This window comes from Salvelinus sp. IW2-2015, linkage group LG2, assembly GCF_002910315.2.
Source record: "Salvelinus sp. IW2-2015 linkage group LG2, ASM291031v2, whole genome shotgun sequence".
NCBI classification, from domain to species: domain Eukaryota; kingdom Metazoa; phylum Chordata; class Actinopteri; order Salmoniformes; family Salmonidae; genus Salvelinus; species Salvelinus sp. IW2-2015.
Genome location: NC_036839.1, coordinates 5826223 through 5852260, shown reverse-complemented (window position 1 = coordinate 5852260; position 26038 = coordinate 5826223). Strand labels below are relative to the sequence as shown.

Here is a 26038-nt window from a genome sequence, read left to right as displayed (position 1 = left end):
GGTATACTTAATTTTCTCCTAAGAGGACTGTCGTGTATTGGTACTCCAGCTTTGCCTTGCTCTGAATAGTGTTTAAATTATAAAAACTAATGTTACCGACAAAAGAACCATTATGACATGCAAGGATTAGCTCTTACCACTCCTCCGTAGGCCTCTATTGCATCAAGATCCGACTGCTCAATGACATAAAAGCATCGTCACCAAGGGTTTAAGCACCAAGTGATGGTTGTACTTGCAACCCCCTTGTGAGCAGCTATGGAAACATTCACGCACATCTCTTTACGCAGGTTAATAGAAATTGCCCCTAACCACTGGTCCAGGGTCAGATATTTATTTTTACTGTCCTAATGGCTACAGTTAGGATGTGGAACTAGAAAATCTGATCCTGGATCTGAGGTCAGGGGTAATTTCTACCTCAAGTCTCTTAACTAACAGGGTCAGAGTTTGTGCAATTGGTTTGAAAATAAAGATGGCGGAGTTTGAGTGATACTGACCCTCGCACTGCCTCGGCTGCCCACCAACGTCGGCTCATCATCGTCTGAGATCTGTGTGGGAAACAAACAAGGAGTTGATTTTATTTCCCAGTACAACATCTGTATTTGGAAGAAAATGTTTACTATTGACCTGTGGTTAAACAGTCAATTCAGGAAGTAAACTGAAATGCCAATTCATTTTTTGAAACAAGAAGATTGGAATTTCAGTTTACTTCCTGAATCGAAATTGACCCCAACCTTGGTGTTTAACATGGTTCATTGAAACAGGATCTCTCCTCGGTCTATAAAATGACGATGACTGTGACCAAATGACCTCTTTCTCTCTTTTTCAACAGTTCTGAATATTCTAAATGAGTAAATTTCCATAATGCATTAATCAAAACAAATGATTATTCCACAACTGTTAGTACAGCTAATTCATTCAGCGATACATAGGTTTGCCAAATATTAATTATAGTTATTGACCCCCATTACCAGGAAGCGACTGTACCATCTATTGCGTGACGTGTCCCCAGTCACTGTCTACTTTGCTCTCCAAGCCATAATATTTCTGAGGAAAGAGCAGGAGAGGAAGGGTGGAGGAAGGACACTCACAGCTCAGACTTTCATTATTATCTAGCTACAGTACCAGTCAAAAGTTTGGACACCTACTCAATCAAGGGTTTTTCTTTATATTTACTATTTTCTACATTAGTAGAATAACAGTGAAGACATCAAAACTATGAATAATACATATGGAATCATGTAGTAAAAAAAGAAAAAAAAGAATGCTAAATCAAAATAGATTTTATATTTGAAATAGAAAAATGTATTTTATATTTGAGATTCTTTAAAGTAGCCACCCTTTGCCTTGATGACAGCTTTGCACACTCTTGGCATTCTCTCAACCAGCCTCATGGGGTAGTCACCTGGAATGCATTTCAATTAACGGGTATGCCTTGTTAAAAGTTAATTTGTGGAATGTCTTTCCTTCTTAATGCATTTGAGCCAATCAGTTGTGTTGTGACAAGGTAGGGGTGGTATACAGAAGATTGCCTTTTACCATATAGGGCAAGTCTATATTAAAAAGGCAAGAACAACTCAAATAAGCAAATAGAAACGACAGTCCATCATTACTTTAAGACATGAAGGTCAGTCAATAAGGAACATTTCAAGAACTTTGAAAGTTTCTAAAAGTGCAGTCGCAAAAACCATCAAGCGATATGATGAAGCTGGCTCTCATGAGGACCGCCACAGGAAAGGAAGACAGAGTTACCTCTGCTGCAAAGTATAAGTTCATTAGAGTTAGCCTCAAAAATTGCAGCCCAAATAAATTCTTCAGAGTTCAAGTAACAGACATCTCAACATCAACTGTTCAGAGGAGAACGCGTGAAATCAGACCTTCATGTCTAATTGCTGCAAAGAAACCACTACTAAAGGATAAGAAGAAGACTTGCTTGAGCTAAGAAACACATGTCATGGACATTAGACCGGTGGAAATCTGTCCATTGGACTGATGAGTCCAAATTTGAGATTTTTGGTTCCAACCACCATGTATTTGTGAGACGCAGATCAGGTGAACGGATGATCACCGCATGTGGATCCCACCGTGAAGCATGGAGGTGGTGGTGTGATGGTGCTTTGCTGGTGATACCGTCTGTGATTTCCTTAGAATTCAAGACACACTTAACCAGCATGGCTACCACAGCATTCTGCAGCGATACACCATCCCATCTGGTTTGCGCTTAATGGGACTATAAATTTGTTTTTCCAACAGGACAATGACCCAACACACCTCTAGGCTGTGTAAGGGCTATTTGACCAAGAAAGAGAGTGATGCATCAAATGACCTGGCCTCTACAATCACCCAACCTCAACCCAATTGAGATGGTTTGGGATGAGTTAGAACGCAGAGTGAATGAATAGCAGCCAACAAGTGCTCAGCATATGTGGGAACTCCTTCAAGACTGTTGGAAAAGCATTCTAGGTGAAGCTGGTTGAGAGAATGCTAAGAGTTTACAACAGCTGGCAAAGGGTGGCTACTTTGAAGAATCTCAAATATATATTTTGATTTGTTTAACGCTTCTTTGGTTACTACATGATTCCATAAGTGTTATTTCATAGTTTTGATGTCTTCACTATTATTCTACAATGAAGAAAATACAAAAAATAAGAAAAACACTGAAATGAGTAGGTGTGTCCAACATTTATATGGGAATGCCTTTTTTTTTTTTTACTACTTAGCATTTAAATTCAAGCATATTTTTACAAGATGATAATGAAAGTAGAAAAACAGTACAGGAAATACATTTAAAAAAGCAAGTAGCAACAAGCCTTCCTTCTGAACCCGGAAAGATCTATTGAAGCAGCCAGGGTAATGGAGGAGGAACCAGGGAAACAAAGAAACAAGTGACATTGGGATACAGAAAGAGAATAGAAAATAGATAGACCGAGAGAGAAAGAAAAGAAAAAAGAAAGGAAATCTGTATTCGGTATGTAAAGCTACATACCGAATAGGATAGAGGATAGGATAGGATAGAGAACAGTACAGTAATTAGAGTAAGGGCCACACACAGACAGTTTATTGCTAAAAATAATTCTACTTCCACGAGCTCTGCTGAGATTGGGAGAAGTGTCCAACACATCGCATCCGGAGGACACTGACGCAATTCTGATCTAAGTATTTTTTTAAATAAAATAATTCACCTTTATTTAACCAGGTAGGCCAGTTGAGAACACGTTCTCATTTACAACTGCGAACTGGCCAAGATAAAGCAAAGCAGTGTGACAAAAACAACACAGAGGTACACAAAAGGATAAACAAACATACAGTCAATAACACAATAGAAAAATCTGAATGCAGTGTGTGCAAATGAAGTAAGGAGGTAAGGCTATAAATAGGCCATAGTGATGAAGTAATTACAATTTACCAATTAACACTGGAGTGATAGATGAGGATGTGCTAGTAGAAATACTGGTGTGCAAAAGAGCAGAAAAACAAAAACAAATATGGGATGAGGTAGGTAGTTGTTTGGATGGGCTATTTATAGATGGGCTGTGTACAGCTGCAGCAATCAGTAAGCTGCTCTGACAGCTGATGCTTAAAGTTAGTGAGGGAGATGTGAGTCTCCAACTTCAGTGATTGTTGCAATTCGTTCCAGTCATTGGCAGCAGGGAACTGGAAGGAAAGGCGGCCAAAGCAGGTGTTGGCTTTGGGGATGACCAGTGAAATAGACCTGCTGGAGCACGTGCTACGGGTGGGTGTTGCTATGGTGACCAGTGAGCTGAGATAAGGCGGAGCTTTACCTAGCAATACATAGATGACCTGGAGCCAGTGGGTTTGGCAACGAATATGTAGCGAGGACCAGCCAACGAGAGCATACAGGTCGCAGTGGTGGGTAGTAATTGTTTGATATCGTAATTTGTATGATTTTTTTAAATTGTCCATTTGGACAACTTAAATCTATATTCTGCTTTTCCAACTTACACAAAAATGTTTTTACAGGCTTATTAATTAATTAATTATGAAATGCATTAGCGATTGCAATCACCAAATGAAGTCGGATGAACTCAATATGCGTGGTTCCTTAAAGTGTTTGAAGAGTCTCTTCTAAATAGCCTCCAGTTTACTTGTACAAACTTTTTACATTTACATTTAAGTCATTTAGCAGACGCTCTTATCCAGAGCTGGTGGACGCCTACGTGAGCAAATAAGCAAACCAAACAAGATACTCCTACTGATCTGGTTCAACTACCGGTTTCAATTATCTGTTCTATACATTGTACCTTTGAGCTCCGTCTACAAGCTGCGACTGCGGAGACAAAATCTCTCCCCCCCAATACCAAGCCAACAGTGCTCCTCATACTTTAAATACTAGAACACCCATATGCCAACTCCCCCTGCCATTTGATTTTGTCATTTAAAAAAATCTGCCATTTCGAAAGCAATGTCCTCCTCCTTCCCCGACTTCTAAACAGTTGCATTTTACATTGCACTGTTGTCAGAATTTTTAAGTCACGAACAGAAAAGTATTGAGAGCCTGTTTACCAACAATTGTGCACGTGACCTTACAACTACATTTGAATATCGATGATGAGTAAGGAGATTCAATTTAGAACAAAAGTGTAATGATTATGAAAAATTGTGAACACCAAGAAGACAGCCACCGGAGGGGAGGTGCACCATGTTGTCAATAAATCAACTGGCTAGTTAGCCTGTGTGTAAAGAGAAGGGTGGGCTGTACATTGATCCTGCTGCTCTGATTGGATAGAGCGAAGCGATCTCCATTCAATCGCTTCATATTTCACCCAATCACTTCTCATCACGTTTCGGTCTGATCATTGAGATTTCTGCTGCCTCCTGTTAGCCTACTACTATGATAAATCAATAGGTGAGGATGTTTGCTAGCAAGCTATCAATAAGCATAATATCGAATATGCGAAGCAGGGAAAATAGAAGAAACACTGATGTGCATTCAGACTGAATAACAGCAAACTTGTTTGCCCGCTGTAAATTGAGTACAGGTCACCCACACACAGGTCACACACAGCTCCAAATCTGCAGAGATCAGTATTCTGCCAACATCTACTTAAACCCTATTCACACGGACTAGTATTACTAGAGAACGTTTGTTATGCATTTATTACCCCAGAATGTCTGTTATTCCAGAAGGGACCCCCCCCAAACTGCCCTGTGTAATTCATTTAAAAAATATATATATAAAATGGACAGTTATGACTGAAGCCTGGAGTTTCTTTTTTCTAGGCATGAAGATATTTCAACGGGCGACAACCGGCCACACCGATAGCTCAAGCTTGGTTCCCAAGTTTTTAAACCATACCAAACCATCTTTGAAATAGTGTCACCATAAAATTTGAATTGATGAAGTATCATTATAATATTTTAGCGATCCACAGTAGATGACGTCCTAAATGGTCCCCAGTCTTCAGATGTGATAAACAGCACACCTGCACTTGACATGCATTTAATATCCAAACATTTAGCTCAATTGTGTGCTGCTTTGCAATCTAACAGGAAGGCTTGCATTAGGCACAGTATTTTTTTAAAGCATTTAGCAAAGTTCAATTACTTAGCACATAACCTAGAAACAAAAGCATTCACTGTGAAAGTTGATTCATGTAGGCCCTTCGTACAGTTGAAGTCGGACGTTTACATACACTTAGGTTGGAGTCATTAAAACTCGTTTTTCAACCACTCAACAAATTTCTTGTTAAAACTATAGTTTTGGCATGTCGGTTAGGACATCTACTTCGTGCATGACACAAGTAATTTTTCCAACAATTGTTTACAGATTATTTCACTGTATCACAAATTCAGTGGGTCAGAAGTTTACATACACTAAGTTGACTGTGCCTTTAAACAGCTTGGAAAATTCCAGAAAATTATGTCATGGCTTTAGAAGCTTCTGATTGGCTAGTTGACATTATTTGAGTCAATTGGAGGTATACCTGTTGATGTATTTCAAGGCCTACCTTCAAACTCAGTGCCTCTTTGCTTGACATCATAGGAAAATCAAAATAAAATCAGCCAAGACCTCAGAAAAACAACTCGTAGACCTCCACAAGTCTGGTTCGTCCTTGGGAGCAATTTCCAAATGCCTGAAGGTACCACATTCATCTGAACAAACAATAGTGCGCAAGCATAAACACCATGGGACCACGCAGCCATCATACTCAGGAAGGAGACGCGTTCTGTCTCCTAGAGGTGAATGTACTTTGGTGCAAAAAGTGCAAATCAATCCCAGAACAACAGCAAAGAACCTTGTGAAGATGCTGGAGGAAACAAGTACAAAAGTATCTGTAACGGCTTTCTTCCAGGGGTGAAGGAGAGGACCAAAGTGCAGCGCGGCTAGTGTTCAACATGTTTAATAAAGCACAAGTGAAACACTACAAACAACATACAAAATAACAAATGTGAAAAAACCGAGACAGACCTATCTGGTGCAGACAAACACAGAGACAGGAAACAAACACCCACAAAATCCCAACACAAAACAAGCCTCCTATATATGATTCTCAATCAGGGACAACGATTACCATCTGCCTCTGATTGAGAACCATATTAGGCTGGACATAGAAACAGACAAACTAGACACACAACATAGAAAACCCACCCAGCTCACGTCCTGACCAACACTAAACAAGCAAAACACATAAMAACTCTGGTCAGGACGTTACAGTATCTATATCCACAGTAAAACGAGTCCTATATCGACATAACCTGAAAGGTCGCTCAGCAACGAAGAAACCACTGCTCCAAAACCGCCACAAAAAAGCCAGACTACGATTTGCAACTGCACATGGGAACAAAGATCGTACTTTTTGGAGAAATGTCCTCTGGTCTGATGAAACAAAAATAGTTCTATTTGGCCATAATGACCATCGTTATGTTTGGAGGAAAAAGGGGGAGGCTTGCAAGCCGAAGAACACCATCCCAACCGTGAAGCACGGGGGTGGCAGCATCATGTTGTGGGGGTGCTTTGCTGCAGGTGGGACTGGTGCACTTCACAAAATTGGTGATTTCACTTGTTTAAAAAATAAAATATATATATATATATATTTTTTTTTTTACTTACCCCAGCCGCAATAGACTTCCTCATTGCTTGTTGTGCACTGTGGGGGTGACCAAAAGACCTTAAAAGCCCCAAAAAACACCCAAATTACATCCCTTTTATAAACTGCGTGTAGCCCACGCAGCACAGCTGGTGGAAGAAATGACTCGAGTCACACCAAATGGAATATAATGTGGCGGATAAAGCTAGGCATGACAATTTCATGTGTACAACATCGAAAGACCTACATCACTATACAGAGCGTGGCCGTTTTTGGTCAAGAATGAAAAGCGTTACTTAATTTTTCAAGTGTATATAAAAACACGTAAATACTTAACTTGCCTCGCGCAGCGCAAGTCCATTAATCAGATGAGTTACATTCACACAATAAGCTTAGGTACTGTACCTCCCGCTTCACGTCCCAACTAGCTTCAAAACATACCGAGCTCACCTTTCTATTTGGAGGGGTCCCCGGACGCCCACTAAGGGCAGCCCGGATCCCCCTCCCTGCCAACCGCCGCCCGGCCGTCCTGCTGCTGTCACGACGCAAACGTAGTGTGTGCCATATAGACGTCGCCAATGATGACGGCCTGGCTTGCAGATGGGATCAGGGAAGTTGAAAGTTCCCAGGTCAGATGATGCTACAACGACGACCTGATGATTCAGGTTAGCGTTACTGTACAGATACAGCTAGTAATCCACTTCTGGCTTGAGAGTTTCATCCAGTTGAAAAGTATATCTCCTAAAGTTAGCATCCGGACAGTAGCAGAAAGCATAGCCACCCTCTGCTCGTGTTGTTCAGACTCAACGTCGTTGGAGCGAACCACTGTTAGTCAACTAGAGGCTTCACTAAGGAGCACAGACCACTAAGCTCCTTTGAGGCTTGGATTGAGGGTTTAAACTACACAAACTTCCTGACCAGACTAATCTGGACACTGACTGTTAATCTGTGTTAATTGAGTCACTGACTCAAAGCCACAAGAGGGTAGAACATATTTCAAACATTGCTTGATAGGGGGAGATGGTTGAAATGGTTTAGTCAACTTCCTCAATAGTTGGTCTAGATGATGCACCTGCTCATGTCTACCATAACAGGGACGGTGCCATTTGCTCAACCACGTGTCTTTTGAGTGTCTCAGCTGGCATTTTTCACATCTAAAAATGGGACAAATGCTAAATATAATGACAAACTCAGAGGTGGGACTAAGTCACTATTATTCAAGTCACAAGGTCAGAGTCGAGTCCCAAGCAGAACGGATCGAGTCAAGTCCAAGTCGTGCATTCTAACAGCATGTCACAAGTCAAGTAAAAACAAATATCTATAGCCTACATGCAATGACTTGTTTAACTACAAATCTTAGTCTATTTATTGAGGCTACCTGTGTCTACGCCACATTTTTACGATGTAATACATTTTAAAACAAATTCCTAATGCAGATTATCTGTGTGCCCAACTTTGCGCTCCAATGCTGATGACCAGGTATTGGTCAAGAAGTACACCATTTTGTTTCTAAAGCACAGATTAGATGTTTTTGTAACTAAACCCAGCAAAAAAAAAGAAACATCCTCACTGTCAACTGCGTTTATTTTCAGCAAATTTAATGTGTAAATATTTGTATGAACATAAGATTCAACAACTGAGACAAACTGAACAAGTTCCACAGACATGTGACTAACAAAAATGGAATAATGTGTCCCTGAACAAGGGAGGGGGGGGGTCAAAATCAAAAGTAACATTCAATGCTGCTGGTGGACACACCAGGTACTAAGTACTGCAGTGCATCTCCTTCTCATGGACTGCACCAGATTTGAAACTTCTTGCTGTGAGATGTTACCCCACTCTTCCACCAAGGCACCTGCAAGTTCCCAGACATTTCTGGGGGAGGGGAATGGCCCTGGCCCTAGCCCTCACCCTCCGATCCAACAGGTCCCAGATGTGCTCAATTGGATTGAGATCCGTCCGGGCGCGTCGCTGGCCATGGCAGAACACTGACATTCCTGTCTTGCAGGAAATCACACACAGAACAAGTAGTATGGCTGGTGGCATTGTCATGCTGGAGGTTCATGTCAGGATGAGCCTGCAGGAAGGGTACCACATGAGGGAGGAGGATGTCTTCCCTGTAACGCACAGCGTTGAGATTGAACTGTGCTTGTTGTCATTGCAGGCAATGACGCTGTGGCACACCGCCCCAGACCATGACGGACCCTCCACCTCGATCCCACTCCAGAGTACAGGCCTCGGTGTAACGGTCATTTCTTCAACGATAAACGCGAATCCGACCATCACCCCATGTGAGACAAAACTTCGACTCGTCAGTGAAGAGCACTTTTTGCCAGTCCTGTCTGGTCCAGCGATGGTGGGTTTGTGCCCATAGGCGACGTTGTTGCCGGTGAGAACCTGCCTTACATGGCTCCCACTCTTTCTATTCTGTTTAGAACCAGTTTGCGCAGTTCTGTGAAGGTAGTAGTACACAGTGTTGTACGAGATCTTCCGTTTCTTGGCAATTTCTCGCTTGAAAAAGCCTTCATTTCTCAGAACAAGAATAGACTGACGAGGTTCTTGTTTCTGGCCATTTTGAGCCCGTAATCGAACCCACAAATGCTGATGCTCCAGATACTCAACTACTCTAAAGGACAGTTTGATTGCTTCTTTAAAATCAGCACAACAGTTTTCAGCTGTGCTAACATAATTGCAAAAGGGTTTTCTAATGATCATTTAGCCTTGATAATGATAAACTTGGATTAGCTAACACAATGTGCCATTGGAACACAGGAGTAATGGTTGCTGATAATGGACCTCTGTAGATATTCCATAAAAATAAAAAAGCAGTTTCCAGCTACAATAGGTCATTTACAACGTCTACACTGCATTTCTGATCAATTTTATGTTTTTCTTTTTTTTTTATGGACAAAAAAAGATTTTTTTTTCAAAACAAGGACATTTCTAAGTGACCCCAAACTTTTGAATGGTAGTGTGTACACACACAATGACTGATAAAAGGCGCTGTATATAAAAAAAAAAAAAACATTTGCCACATTTATCTATTACAGAACCTTGATGCATACTTCTAATGTGTATGTGAGCTAAACATAGAAATTATTAAAGTATAAAGATGAGATAACTAATGTTACTGTCCCCACTACAACAAAAAATGTGATATTTTACTTGAAACATTTAATTGAAATACATAGTATCATCCAGCCTGGGTTTATATGAGCATACAGTGCATTCGGAAAGTATTCAGACCCTTTCAATTTTTACACATTTTGTTACTTTACAGCCTTGTTCTAAAATGGATTAAATAAAAATCCTCAATCTACACAATACCCCAAAATAACAAAGCGAACACAGGTTATGAAATGTTCACAAATTTATGACAAATGAACAAAGTTTAATTGCATAAGTATTCAACAATTTGATATGAGACTCGAAATTGAGCTCCGGTGCATCCTGTTTCCAATTACCATTCTTGAGTAGTTTCGACAACTTGGAGTCCACAAATGGTAAATTCATTTAATTTGACATGATTTTGGAAAGGCACACACATCTCTATATAATGTCCCACATCTGAGAGTGCATGTCAGAGCAAAAACCAAGCCATGAGGTCGAAGGAATTGTCCGTAGAGCTCCGAGACAGGATTGTGTCGAGTTACAGATCTGGGTAAGGGTGCCAAAAAATGTCTGCAGCATTGAAGGTCCCCAAGAACACAGTGGCCCCATCATTCATAAATGGAAGAAGTGTGGAACCACCATGACTCTTCCTTGAGCTTTCTGCCCAGCCAAACTGAGAAATCGGGGGAGAAGGGCCTTGGTCAGGGAGGTGACCAAGAACCCGATGGTCAATCTGAGAAGGACAACCATCTCTGCAGAACTCCAAGCATCATGTCTGGAAGAAGCTAGGCACCGCTTATCACATGGAAAAAACCATCCCTACGGTGATGCATAGGTGGCAGCATCATGCTGTGAGAATGTTTTTCAGCGGCAGGGACTGGGAGACTAGTCAGGATTGAGGGAAAGATGAACGGAGCAAAGTAGAGATCCTTGCTGAAAACCTGCTCCAGAGCACTCAGAACCTCAGACTGGGGGGGGGGGGGGAGGCGAAGGTTCACATTCCAACAGGACAACGTCCCTAAGCACACGGCCAAAACAACGAAGTTTCTGAATGTCCATGAGTGGCCCGGCCAGAGCTCTGGAGAGACCTGAAAATAACTGTCCTGCGACACACCCCAGCCAAACTGACAGTGCTTGAGAGAATCTGCAGAGAAGAATGGGAGAAACTCTCCAAATATAGGTGTGCCAAGCTTTAAGCGTCATACCCAAGAAGACTTCAAGGCTGTAATCACTGCGAAAGGTTTTTCCAAGTACTGAGTAAAGGGTATGAATACTTACGCAAATGTAATATTTTTTCTATTTTACACCCAAATGTGCACCGTACTATGGGACTCGCGGCCACGGCTGGTTGTGGCACAGCTCGGGAATGAACCCGGGTCAGTTATAATGCCTTAGACCGCTGCGCCACTCGGGAGGTCCTCAGTTTATAATTTTTTATAAATTTGCAAACATTTCTAAAAACCTGCTTTTGCTTTGTTATTATGGGGTATTGTTTGTATATTGATGAGGGAAACAAAACAATTTAATACATCTTAGAATAAGGTTCTAATGTAACAAAATGTGGAAAAAGTTAAGGGGTCTGAATACCTTCCGAATGCACTAAGCTGGCAACTAGATCGTACCATGTGCTCCAGAATATTCTAGATGTAAAGATTGCATGACTTAAAGATCACTCTAAGATTAGACTAATCTTATTAAGAAATGATGGGTCCAAAAGGCAAAACTAGGATCCCTTATTTCCTAGACAAGCATTTCGCTACACTCGCATTAACATCTGCTAACCATGTGTATGTGACAAATACAATTTGATTTAATGATAATGTTCTTGGCTGTTGATTATACTCATGGTGTTAAAGGGATAATGTGACTTTTTGGCAATTCATTTTTATGTCTCTGTGTGTAGTTTGAAGGTAGTTTCACAAGCGATTGCTAAATAACGTGAGAGAAGACTTAGTCATTCTGCTAACACTAGTTAGCAGTTGTGCTAAATCTATGTAGTTAGCAGTTGTGCTAAATCTATGTAGTTAGCAACTGCGCTAATGCTAGTTAGCAATTTCCTTCAAAGTGCACGCAGACATAAAAATAGTATCCATGAATTCATCTGACTGAATAAGTGGAAAAAGAGCTTAGTTGCCAAAGTCTCGCACTATGACTTAAGAGTGTAGGCTAATTTGTTTGGTAGAAATTACCAGCTGTGCATTCTAGTGCAATGGAGATCATGGTACACCATTAACACTGGTCACCACTGGACCCACCCTGGCACAGGACGTTTAAGAATGAAACACTGTTCACAGTAAATGCCTTTTGTCTTTAATAACAGACACCGCTTCCCGACCTGACTCCTTGGTCATGTGACATGTAAGGTACCTTACTACATCAGGTCTGATTTTGTCTGTCATTATCGAACTGTAGTTGTTCTGTAGTTATGGATACTATGTGCATGCATGTTTGTGTGCATGTGTTCTATGTGCTCTATAACATAAGTGTGTACATTATGTGTGTATTGGGGTGTAATGTAGTGCTCTTTAGTTATACCTCCTCCTGTTGCCTCTCCAGCTCCTTCATACGGATCTCTCTGGCCTCTGCCCTGGCCGCCTTCTTCAGAGCAAGCCTGCCCTCTGCCTAAGTTAGAGAGAAAGATGAAAACAGGGAGAAGGAAATGGAAGATGAATAGAGAGCAAGGGAGAATGAGAGAGATCATTAGTTTAGCATGAACTCCAACATCTATGAATGGAGAGGATGAACATGTCACCAGAAATCATTTTCCTAGACAGGGCTCATGTTCCCAACAGTTTGACTACAGTATGTTGCAATGCACTGCTGGGAAATTAACCACGTCGACTTCCATTAATATCAGAACATTGCTTATTTTGTAATATTCTACAGTATATGGCACACAATGATTTAGTCTTTAAATACATAGGAAAGGCAAACAGACACATTCAACCTTTGATAATAAGGTAGGTATCATTTGGAAGGCTGATATGTGAGTAAAATAAGCGGCTATCAAAAGGGAGTTAGACTCTTTAAATAAATAATGTATTACGGAAATAATCGTGTGTGTATATTGACGTGAAATGTTCAAGTTTTATTAGTCGTATGTACAGGATACACATGGTATACACAGTACAATGAAATGCTTACTTGCAGGTTCCTTAGACAACAATAAGAAATAATAAAATACCACCTCTGGGATTAATTGAAACGCCGACTGCGAGCCAGGCCTAATCGCCCAACATCAGTGCTCAACCTCACTAATGCTCGTGGCTGAATGGAAGCCAGTCCCCGCAGCAATGTTCCAACGTCTAGGGGAAAGCCTTCCCAGAACAGTGCAGGCTGTAGCAAAGTGGGGAACAACTCCATATTAATGCCCATGATTCTGGAATGAGATGTTTGACGAGCATGTAGTGTATTTACACGTGTTTTGGGGAAGGAGGGATTGAGGGAGCAAGTGTTTAAATTGTGCAGTATGCTAAGTCTGGTAGCAGCAGTTGCGATGTGTGTGTTGCGTATGTGCGAAGGTGCCGAGAGTTAGTGCAGGTGATCAGTCCAGTTCAAGTGTTCAGTAGCCTGATGGCTTGTAGAAAGAAACTGTCCCGGAGCCTGGTGGTATCAGACGCATGCTCCGGTACCATCTGCCTGACGGTAAGGAATTGAACAGCTCATGACTGGGGTGTGTGGGGTCCTTGATGCTGTGGGCCTTCGTCAGGCACCGTTTCGAGTAGATGTAGTAGTTGTTGTACTGGGCCGTCTTCGCCACCCGCTGGATGGCATTGTGGTCTTGGATGGAGCAACTCCCATACCAGGCTAGATGAGATGCAACCAGTCAGGATGATCTCAATGGTGCAGTGATCATATTTGGAGAGGACCCGGGGTGGCATGCCGAGTTTCTTCAGTCGTTTTAGGAAGTGGAGACGCTGCGGTGCCCTTGACAGGACTGGTGGTGTTGCTGGTCCAAGTCAAGTCCTCGGTGATGTGGACGCCGAGGAACTTAACTGCTGACTCTCTACTGTATTTTTTATTGGTGTGCATTTTTTATTGGAAGTTGCTAACATTGAGGGAGAGATTGCTGTTCTGGCACCACAATGCCAGTTCACTTACCTCCTCCCTATAGGCTGACTCATCGTTGTTGGTCATCAGGCCTACAACCATGGTGTCGTCAGCACACTTGACGATGGAGTTGGTGTAGTGCAAAGACACGCAGTCGTGGGTGAACAGGGAGTACAGCAGAGGGCTGAGCACACACCCCTGGGGGGCCCCTGTGTTAAGAGTCAGTGTGGAGGAGGTGTTGTTGCCAATCCTCACATCCTGTGGTCTGCCCATCAGGAAGTCCAGGATCCAGTTACAGAGGGTAGTGTCCAGACGCAGGGCTTGGAGGGAACAATAGTGTTGAATGCTGAACTGTAGTCAATGAACAACTTTCTCAAATTGGTGTTCCTTTTGTCCAGATGTTCCTTTTGTCCAGCCTCAGAGAGCGAAAGCACCTGGTCGTGTTGTCTGCCTCGAAGCGAGCATAGAATGTGTTAAGCTCGTCTCGGAGTGAGGTTTCGGTGGGCACTAGACAGCTGGATTTACCTTTGTAGTCCATGATAGTCTGTAGTCCTTAACACATGCTTTGCGAGTGTGAGTGGCAGAAAATCAATTAAAGTTTGAGTCTGTATTGTCTTTTTGCATCCCTAATGGATTTGTGGAGCTCGCACCTGCTTGTCTTGTATGCTTTGCGCGCCACCAAGTCATCAAGGTTCGTTCTGCTGACATTGAATGTGGCAGTACGGGCTCTCATCATGGCACGGATATCTCCGGTCATCCAGGGTTTTTGGTTGAGGTATGTCCGGATTGTTATTTTGGGTAAAACAGACATTTCCTAATGAAGCCTATGACTGAAAATGTATACTCCTCAATGTTGATGGATGAGGCCTGGGTGGATGAATCTTTGAACATATTCCAATCAATATTCTCAAAACAGTCCTGCAGCATTGCGTCTGCCTCCTCTGTCCAGAACCGCTGTTGGTAGCTCGCTCTTGAATTGATGCTTGTAGGTGGGGAGTAGGAACAGGGAGACGTGATCTGATTGGATGTTTGTATGTACATGGTCCAGTACGTTTCCTCTCGTGGGGCAGGATACACGTGATATTTGGAAGAATGTTATAAAACGTGCTTGGTTAATATATCCTACGACAGTAAAGACTGCTTCCGGGTGAGAGGATTCTTGCACAGTTCGCGGAGTGCCACCTTGATGTTTGTTGTGGCGGTATGTACACAGCTGTGATAACACACGTGAATTACCTCAGCATATAGTGGGGTTGGCATTTTAGCATTAGAAACGCCAGGTCAGGTGAACAGGAGCTTGAGATGTTTTCAACTTCAGTACACCAGGAATTGTTGATGAGGAAGCATACGCCTCCCCCTACTCTTACCAGAACCTGTCTTTTGATCCATACGGAAAATGGAAAAGCTGTCTGGTTGAATAGCAGAGTCGAGTGTAATGTCCGTAAGCCATGGCTCTGTACAAACAAAGAAACAGCATTCCCTGATGTACCTCTGTGATTGAAGCCTTGCTCTGAGTTCAAAGTTAATTTTCTAGCGATTGGACATTAGCCATCAGAATATTAGGAAGAAGAGGCCGTGTCGCCCGTCGGAAAGCATTGTTGTGGGTATGGCCATGCTCTTTGTGTGACGCATGCAGTTTGTACTCATGCGTGTTGACTTGGATCCACTTGAGTGAGAGCAGGGCCTTTTCCTTCAAAGTGACAGTGTTAGAAAGCGAGAGCGCAAGAGTGTGAGAGAGCGTGTGAGTAAGCACTTCCTTCCTGTCCCTGGGGCTGTCAGAATGTCACTGTACAAGCTTGCACAGAATGCTCCAACGCCTCCTCCCTCGCCCGTCTGCGTTTCCCCAACTCCGAACCACGTGTTAAAAAAAAGTCCTCGTCATTCACTTTCTTCTACAGAAATGTAGGGTGACATTTAGTATTTTATTAGGATCCCCATTAGCTGTTGAGAAAGCAACAGCTACTCTTCCTTGGGTCCACACAAAGCATGAAATATGACATAATACAGAACATTAGACAAGAACAGTTCAAGGACACAACTACAAATGTAAAAACGGGACATAGAGATTGTGTGTATGTATTGATATGTAGGCTATGTCAAATACGGGAGAAGCGTTTTGCAGTGAGGTGTTGCTTGATCCGGTGTTTTTAAACCAGGTTTGCGGGTTTATTTGAGCAATATGAGATGTGACTTCCATGCAATAATGGCTCTATATAATACAGTACGCTTGTTTGAATTTGTTCTGGACTTGGGGACTGTGAAAAGACCCCTGGTGGCATGTCTGGCAGGGTTAGCGTGTGTGTGTCAGAACTGTGTGTAAATTGACTATGCAAACTATTTGGAACTTAACAACGTTTGTTACAAAAAGTGATGCAGTCAGTCTCTCTTCAACTCTTAGCGAAGAGAGACTGGCATGCATAGTATTTATATTAGCCTTCTGATTACCATGAAGAGCAAGATGTGTCACTCTGTTCTGGGCCAGCTGCCGCTTAACTAGGTCTTTATTTGCATCACTTGACCACATGACAATAATAAAGACAAAACTAGAGCCTGCAGGACTTGCTTTTGTGTTCCATACAGGCAGTAGTGAAAGAGAACGCTCGCCCTGTCGTGAAACATACCAGACCAGTTTATAGTCCACTGCCTTGAACTGTGAACTCCACAATGCAACTCTAGGCCCTGTTGAAATTTACATTTACATTTAAGTCATTTAGCAGACGCTCTTATCCAGAGCGACTTACAAATTGGAAAGTTCATACATATTCATCCTGGTCCCCCCGTGGGGAATGAACCCTGGCGTTGCAAGCGCCATGCTCTACCAACTGAGCCACACGGGAAATGAGTTCTGCCTTCCTAGTTTTCTTGAAGTAATGACTGATCTCAAACAATTAGATAATATGAAAGCTAGCCCAGCCGTCACCTATTCAACAGTGTGAGATCAGCAATTACTTTCAAGAATGGAGAAGGATGCATTTTCGATTGGAACAGAGCCTTTTTTCCTGTAACAGCATACACCACTGGTAGAGGCCATAGAGTACCAATGAGGAAAGGTGGATGACATAGTAGTGGTTTAGAGGAATGTAAAATGTCAGCTATTGGAGTTTACATTAGATTCCGGCAAGACCATCCGCCTCAGTCTGTTCTTGAAAGCATCTGGCAAGGAATAATTTTCCAGAGAAGTGGAAGGCTGCCTAGTGCCTACCAAGCGAGACCCACTTCTGGGAAATCCCTTTCTGATAAGTGGTAAACAGCCATGAACAACTTGTAGCGATGCCAAGAATGGGTTCATCAGGATCATTGGTGGTCATTAATTTAATAGTACTACACTATTTTAATGTGTTTTTAAAATGGTGTGATAGTTGCTCCCTCAGTTAATCACTCCTCAGTGTACTTGTAATTCTAAAGCAGAGTGTAGGTATGTGTGTGTGTGTGTGTATACGGTCAGTTCAAGAAAGAAGATTAGTGGATCTTTCTCTTTGGCATGCCTTTACTTCTCCGATCTCCAGTAAGCCACGTTGATCTTTCGTTAGCTCCCAGGGGAAAGTAGGAGTTACATAGAGAGCTCCGTGGCATGAGATTTCTTGTTAGCTTCAGCCTTAAAATCCCACCCGAGGGCAGAGTTTTCCCTGTGAGCCCTGTGGTATAGCAGTTGTCATTACCATTAGCCTAGCCTATCCCCTTTAAGTCCCACTCCGACCACAAGTGGCTCACAAGCTAAGGACTGGGTCATTCCATTTAGTTTCAGCAAGCCATGACACCCACCATCTCAGATTGTTCTGAAATGGTTTCTGTAGTTAACCGTTTCTAAGATAAATGTTCTTTCAACAAAATAATGTTTCAGGAATGTTTTAACTGAGAATTTAAGCCAATTGATTGTACCAAAACTGGCCATTTAAACTGAAAGGATTCTTATAATGTTCATTAAATATAATACCCAACATCCGATTTGGACCAAACCACTTCTTAATGACAGACGTAATGAATCCAAATAAATGGTCAAAAGTCGAGGAACAACTGACCCCCTCATCTTTATCAAAACACAGTCAGTGCAGCCATAAAACGCACTATATGCAGCCATTAGTCATTAGCAATAGCATTTGCTAATACTAGTCATTACCTCAAAGCATTACTTTAACCCCACCCGGCTACACGCCCAGTCACATACAAAGTAATCCTGGAGTCAAGTTTTGTCGCCGAAGAGAAGGTAATAACGTTGCAAGTTCACAACTGGGTAAAAAGGAACAGCTGACACAAGTTGGTTTACATCTAGTTTGAACACTAATTGTTAATTCAAGTACTGTAACAATTACAGGAAGGAAGTTAGAAAGCTGACAAAGTTGTTTGGTCTCACAACCTCGGTCATACTGGCAGACCCTTTCCTATACTATTCAGAGAGAACAACATCTTCCCATCCCATATTTCTGTTGGGGTTTCACATTTATGCACAAATACAAAGGCCTGCAGTGCACTGTAGACCACAAACACACACAACAAAACCTGCATCACATAGGAGGTATAATAAATAACAATACACCATAATGTCCGTGAGAGAGAGGGAGAGCAATCACTTTCTCCTCCTGCTGCTCCTCTCCTGCACAGCTATTTGTTCTGGCCTATATGGCCCAGAGTTGTCAAAAAACAACTAATTTAGGTGGATTTCAATGGTGTGACTGTCCTCTGAAGACACAGAGTTAGTTCATCACACTGCATCAAAAGTGGAGGATGCTGACACACAGCTCTGTGCCATTTAACAAAGTGCTGCAGGAACCTTGACCATGCCTGTCACCAGAATTATCTACGTTTGGTGTCAGAAGTAAGATCCAAAGTGCATGTCGATGGTATTGCCGATGGGTTCAAGTTTGCATGGAGAACATAGGATATACAGCATGTTTATGTGCAGCCTTTCAGAGGGGATCAAGAAAGGAAGGTAAAAGGTGAGAGGAGAAGAGCGCGTAGACAGCTGCGAGAAGAAATTATACAGTTGAAGTCGGAAGTTAACATACACCTTAGCCAAATATATTTAAACTCAGTTTCACAACTCATGACATTTAATCCTCGTAAAAATGCCATCTTAGGATCACCACTTTATTTTAAGAATGTGAAATGTTAGAATAGTAGAGAATTATTTATTTCAGCTTTTATTTCTTTCATCGCATTCCCAGTGGGTCAGAAGTTACCATGCACTGAATTAGTATTTGGTAGCATGGTCTTTAAATTGTTTAACTTGGGTCATACGTTTTGGGTAGCCTTCCACAAGCTTCCCACAATACGTTGGGTGAATTTTGGCCCATTCCTCCTGACAGAGCTGATGTAACTGAGTCAGGTTTGTAGGCCTCCTTGCTCGCACATGCTTTTTCAGTTCTGCCCACATATCTTCTATAGGTTTGAGGTCAGGGCTTGTGATGGCCACTCCAATACCTTGACTTTGTTGTCCTTAAGCCATTTTGCCACAACTTTGGAAGTATGCTTGGGGTCATTGTCCATTTGGAAGACCCATTTGCGACCAAGCTTTAACTTTCTGACTGATGTCTTGAGATGTTGCTTCAATATATCCACATCATTTTCCCCTTATGATGCCATCTATTTTGTGAAGTCCACTAGTCCCTCCTGCAGCAAAGCACCCACACAACATGATGCTGCCACCCCCATGCTTCAAGGTTGGGATGGTGTTCTTCGGCCTGCAAGCCTCCCCCTTTTTCCTCCAAACATAACGATGGTCATTATGCCAGACAGTTCTATTTTCGTTTCATCAGACCAGAGTACATTTCTCCAAAAAGTACGATCTTTGTCCCCATGTGCAGTTGCAAACAGTAGTCTGGCTTTTTTTTTTTTTTTTACAGCGGTTTGAAGTGGCTTCTTCCATGCTGAGCGGACTTTCAGGTTATGTCGATATAGGACTCGTTTTACTGTGGATATAGATACTTTTGTACTTGTTTCCTCCAGCATCTTCACAAGGTCCTTTGGTGTTGTTCTGGGATTGATTTGCACTTTTCGTACCAAAGTACGTTCATCTCTAAGAGACAGAACGCGTCACCTTCCTGAGTATGACGGCTGCGTGGTCCCATGGTGTTTACACTTGCATACTATTGTTTATACAGATCAACATGGTACCTTCAGGCTTTTGGAAATTGCTCCCAAGGATGAACCAGACTTGTGGAGGTGTCATTTTTTTCTGAGGTCTTGGTTGATTTCTTTTGATTTTTCCATAATGTCAAGCAAAGAGGCACTGAGTTTGAAGGTAGGCCTTGAAATACTACATCCACAGGTACACCTCCAATTGACTCAAATGATGTCAATTAGCCTATCAGGAGATTCTAAAGCCATGACATAATTTTCTGGAATTTTCCAAGCTGTTTAAAGTCAACTTAGTGTACGTAAACTTCTGACCCATTGGAATTGTGATACAGTGAATTAAGTGAAATAATCTAAACAATTGTTGGAAAAATTACTTGTGTCATGCACAAAGTAGATGTCCTAACCGACTTGCCAAAACTATAGTTTGTTAACAAGAAATTTGTGGAGTGGTTGAAAACCGAGTTTTAATTAAAGTGTATGTAAACCTCCGACTTCAAAATGTATATACAACGAGTAAATTGACCATGCTGTTGATGTGGCTGCTATGAAAGTGAACTGTTTTTGCATGTGATCAGGTAGCTTAAACATATCAATGTTACATTGTCATTCCTATTCCATTCACCCAACTCAGTCATCCAATATGCTGTAATAGAAATAAGCTCAACTCATCTTAAAATCCTTGTCCTACATAGAGGTCAAATTCAAACAGACATTGTGTCCAGCAAGTCAACATTTCACATGCCTTTGCTTGTAATGAGGGGATTGATTAGGCAATATGACACAATAACCTCTACAGCACTGACAGTAATGTTTATTCTTGACATGTTGCTTCTTCCTTCCTACAAACCAATCAACACAAGCATTAAGAGATTTTGACCAATGAACTGTGCTTCCCAGGTTGGGAGGGAGCCCAGTAGAAGCAAATCAACAGGAAGGCGTTTGTGATAATCTCCACGGGTACTGTGTGTGATGTCACCGAGAGGAAGCCAACGCACAGTGCCTCCATATATGGAGACTTCCCTTTTCAGGGGTCAGAGCAGGTTAGGTTAACTGAACCCAATCGTCCATGTCTCAACATATGGAGGAAATGTTTGAAGAACTAATGTTTGCATCTGCATGTTTGTGTGAGCCTCAGTCTGCTTCTTTATTTGGCATACTTTTTAGCTAAACTAATAGATTTGGAAATGCTGGAGTTCAAACAGGAGTGAAATGACAGCTCATTGTTAAATTGTTTAATAATTTAGCCTAATTGTCCATATGTATGCAGTTTTGAAATAAATCCCTGCATTCATCTGTGTGCGCATGTGTACGTGACTGCATGCATTTGTGTGGTGTGCCAACGCACACATGTAGGACTGCCGATTATCTGGCCTGTCCCATTGATGACAGTCAGATTAAGGAAGACGGTGTGTTGTGCCCCTCCTTGCTTCAGAGTCCCAGACTAATCCTCTCTTAACACTTGATTCACCCCCTCATCGCTCCACTGCCCCTCAGTCTGTCACCTAACGCTGGCAACTTAATCCGCGGCTTACTTTGTCTCCCAACCGCACTCAGACAAAACACACCGCCGTCAACAGAATACTTGACAGCCATCAGCACCGATACAGACACTGGCCTGGTCACAGGATGCCCTGCGTCTATATTTCCGTCCACCCCTCACGTGAATGGTATTCCTGCAAAGATGATACAGCAATCCAAGACATGCCGGTTTGTAAAGAAAGTGTCACGCAGTTGCAGCAGGACGAATGGGAACTTATTTGACCCTTTCTCAGGGTTTCAATAGATTCATCTTCCCTCACTATCCCTTAGAAAGGCATCCCCAGGTTATTCAACCTACACTAAAGCTTTCACCTTCTACAGACATAATCCATTTATCCTCACTGACAGTAGCAAGACAGGTTTTCAACATACATGCATTCAGATTACTCAAGATCATGTTCACACTTTTCACTACAACCGCAGGATGTAGGACACCTACGTAGACAGATAAACAAGATCACAATGTGACTAATTGTAACTTTTGCTAAACCCCCCCCATTTAGGACATTCAAATCTTAATTCGGGGTCTGAACTCTGGAAATGAATCAAATGAAGCTAGTACTTGATGTCGAACCATGGTCCCTACAGTATGTAGATTTTACAGGGTGACATTGAGGTCAAGAAATGAGTTGATCGCAGAATAGGCTACATTGAACAGGTGATCACAGCACACGGTTGCACCCATGATAGAAAACACGTGCGGAGATAATTTCTTCTGGATGCTCCGACGGCAGAAAAAAAAGAATGCTAGCTACTTTTAAAAACAAACCAAATGCCTTAGAAATGTGCACGTATAATTTTACAATGGCATTACACAAACAATGAAAACTCGTATGGGCTTGCACCCAGGACAATTCGCTTATTGTTTTCTAATAAAAATGACATGTGGTTCCACTACAAAAGCAGTAAGCCCTCTTGCTTCGCTTGCCAAAGGTGATCCCAAACTATTTATCTGACAAACAGCGCCCTTAAAAAAATAAATAATAATCTCTCCATTAGTCCACTGTAAATACAATCATAAGACGCAAAGGGTGTCATACCTGCTGTTTTTCTGTCTGCATAAAAGTGCTATACATCTTGAAAACTTGATTTAACATGCAAATATTTTTGGGACTGTATTTACAGTGGAATAATACAAATTTAAAAAATACCAAAAGACTGTTTATGAGTGTCCCCTCAGCAAGTGTTAAGTCGCTGTTTTGTTTATCAAATGTACGAGGTAAATCCCTCTGCATCCATACTATTTCAAAGATGTAGTCTGTGCCTCCTTACAATCAACACTGGGTACTATTCCAAGACTCAATTGTGAGGACACTACCTATGTAGAAAATGTGATTGATGATGGACTGTTTCATTCCCATATCCCAACCTTTGGTGTCTGAATAATGCTTCAGAGTTTCTTGAATCGAAAACATAGTGGGCTGTTTGTCATCCATAGAATATTACCACCTGTTCGTGTGGGATATGTTTTGAATGGTTCATACGAGTAACTCTGGTGTAGCCAGAAGATCCCTATTATTAATGGCATACAAATAGAGGCTTAATTCAGATCAACTGCCTCTGATCGTCAGGTTATAAGAATTAGAGGTTGACCGATTAAATCGGCATGGCCTACCCCCCACGACAATCTGAATGCAGTGTGCAGTAACAGCTGATGTTTCAGGGGCTTTCTATTTTTAAAGCCCTTGTAGCAGAATCGGCCAGCACATCCGGACTGACCTACCATCCTGTCAGAGGGCTGCCAGTGTGGGACTCGACCCAATCTGCACTTAAAAAAGGCACTGTATTTTCTCTTTACTGACTGTCTATAGCAGTTAAAGTATACTGCATTTAGCCAACTGTCCTGACACTACACCAAGCTACCTTCGAAAAGCAAACAGTCCAATGACAATTGTTTTTTAACCAAACCATAACTCAGGAAATGTGCAAGGGCAGATATAGGGAACTGCCCCTTGACACACTATTTATCAAACCTTTAAACACAACTAGCAACTTCACGTTCTGCCCACTGCACATTGACTACAGGAAGCAACGATTAGTAAACTGCAGGAATGTGCAACTCCAGACAAAAAAAAAACAGACTGTAAAGTAAATAAAGTCTGCTAACTTGATACCAGAAAAGTAAAACATTCAAATAGCCAACTGCTACAGTCTTGCCAAGGGTAATGATGAAGCCGCAGTCACTAGAGTGTGTCTGGTGTGTGAAGTGAGATACAAAGTTCATGCAACATCCGGTATGAGTCTGAACAGACCACACTTCCTTCTATTCAACAGTGGTGTTTCTACCGTGGTGCATTGCAGGTCCCATTTCTATTAGAGGGACCACACTGGTGAAGTACTACACCCTCTTGTCATGTACTTCTAAAAACTGCCTGAGCTGTATTACCAAAAGAGTCTTAAGATGGTTGGCTTGGTACAGCATGATGATATGACCATTTAAGAACCAGACAGAGTGTGCGTTGGCACCCTCAGAAAGTCACCATATGTAGGGGGTCCAATCCAAAACAAATATTTTGACCAATGGGTAAAATAATAGATTCATTGGTGTTGATAGCCCTGTAAGAAAACCAATAGTTCGAACCGCACGTCTTGATCATAATCCATTCAAAAGTTATTGGAGTTTTTACCCTTGTAGGATGTCCAAAATTAAAATGACTAAATCAATGGAGGCCAGAGAAAAAAATAAATAAAAGTGGTCAAAAATCTGGAAAAAAAATTTGTCAGTTAGGCTGGATGCTGAGCGAGAATTAAGACTGACAACCAGTTCAACAGTATCTTTCTTCTAAAATCCAGAAGAAACAATAGTGGGGCTCCCAAGTGGCACAGCGGTCTAAAGCACTGCATCTCATCGCAAGAGACGTCACTATAGTACATGGTTCGAATCCAGGCTGTATCACATCCAGCCAAGATTGGGCCTAGGAACACTGCCTTGTTCAAGGGCAGAATGACAGATTTTTTACCTTCTCAGGGGATTTGATCTAGCAACCTTTCGGTTACTGGCCACCAATAAGAAATACGATTTTTTTCTTAACGGACTTGCCTAGTTAAATAAAGGTTAAATAAAAAAAATAGTGGTAAGATAGATATCCATTTTGAGACATGACAATAGTATTTTCATATTTTAGTATACATTTGAGGACATTGGATGCACCTGAGCTCAACTTAGTGTCTTGGCAAAGAGGTGTGAATACTTACAGAAATATCTAATTTATTTAATACATTGTGTGTAGATAGATGTAAAAATGTAATCAATTTTGAATTTAGGCTGTAACACAACATTTAGAAGATATCAAAATATATTCCTGCCAGCTTGGTGAAAGGGGAGGGAAAAAGATGAGCGTGAAGTAATATGAATACTGTCAAGTGGACATTGGTTCTACTGACCTTATCAATAACTGTGTGAAAAATATAGGCTACTTCCCACTTCCGTATAGTTTTCTAATAAAAAAAACGTACCTCTCTTGCAATGAGATTAAGGGTATCATCCTCGGCCGTCGACCTGTCCTTATTGGGATTCCTTTTACGTCCGTTGCCCTGAGTCCCCATGTCTTGGTTTCTGCCCGGTAATTAGGCTACTGGTCCAAATCGTTGGATGTAGAAGAGAAATCCAAAGCACGTCTCAAGAAAAGAAAGTACAACTAGCCTGTCACAATGTTGGGAGAAACAGTTGTCAAATCACAAATGACTGGGCAAACCGTTCGTTACCGCTCGCGACATTGGTCATTGGGTTACATCCGGTTTCTATCCAAACGCTAAATTGGACATTTCTAACAAATGTTGCAGTCGTTTGTATCGAATCCGCCCATTTGTAACACGTGAGCTGCCCAGAGGAATTCACAAATAGTTGAGTACCTGGTAAACACGCATAATAAAGATATATTGACTGGCAATATATCTATTCAGATATGGAATCAAAATAATTTAATAGGCTATGTAAGATTTTTTTAAACATAAAAATGCTATAAAAAATCTAACCTATTTTTAATTGTATCTTTGTAAATCCACTTGGTTAACACGCTTGGACAGAGACGCGATGCTGTCAGAGCAGCCTTTAAAGTAAATGCATGCTTGAAATGAAAGGCTTCGTATGGCGGGTGTGACGCAAATTCTTTTTCCGGGGCTCATGCAGGCAGCCACCAAATTGCCATGGGACTACAGCAGTCTCTCACACCCTCGCCACTATTTTTATGATGAGTTTTGAGCGCTAAAAACAAACC

At 41.7% G+C, this 26038-nt stretch overlaps 1 protein-coding gene across 8 annotated transcripts in view; it reads right to left on the bottom strand.

Moving 5' to 3' along the window:
* LOC111973494 (leucine-rich repeat flightless-interacting protein 2) overlaps window positions 1-25805 on the bottom strand; it is a 65566-nt gene extending 39761 nt beyond the window's left edge. For all 8 annotated transcript variants that reach the window (XM_024000920.3, XM_070446824.1, XM_024000889.2 and 5 more), the window contains exons 1-3: window positions 25278-25805; window positions 12693-12779; window positions 495-545 (exon numbers count right to left, since the gene is read on the bottom strand). In XM_024000920.3, the coding sequence (XP_023856688.1) occupies window positions 495-545; window positions 12693-12779; window positions 25278-25367 (228 nt within the window). In that variant the 5' untranslated portion in view covers window positions 25368-25805. The remainder of the gene's footprint in view (window positions 1-494; window positions 546-12692; window positions 12780-25277) is intronic.
* Window positions 25806-26038: the final 233 nt, after the last annotated feature.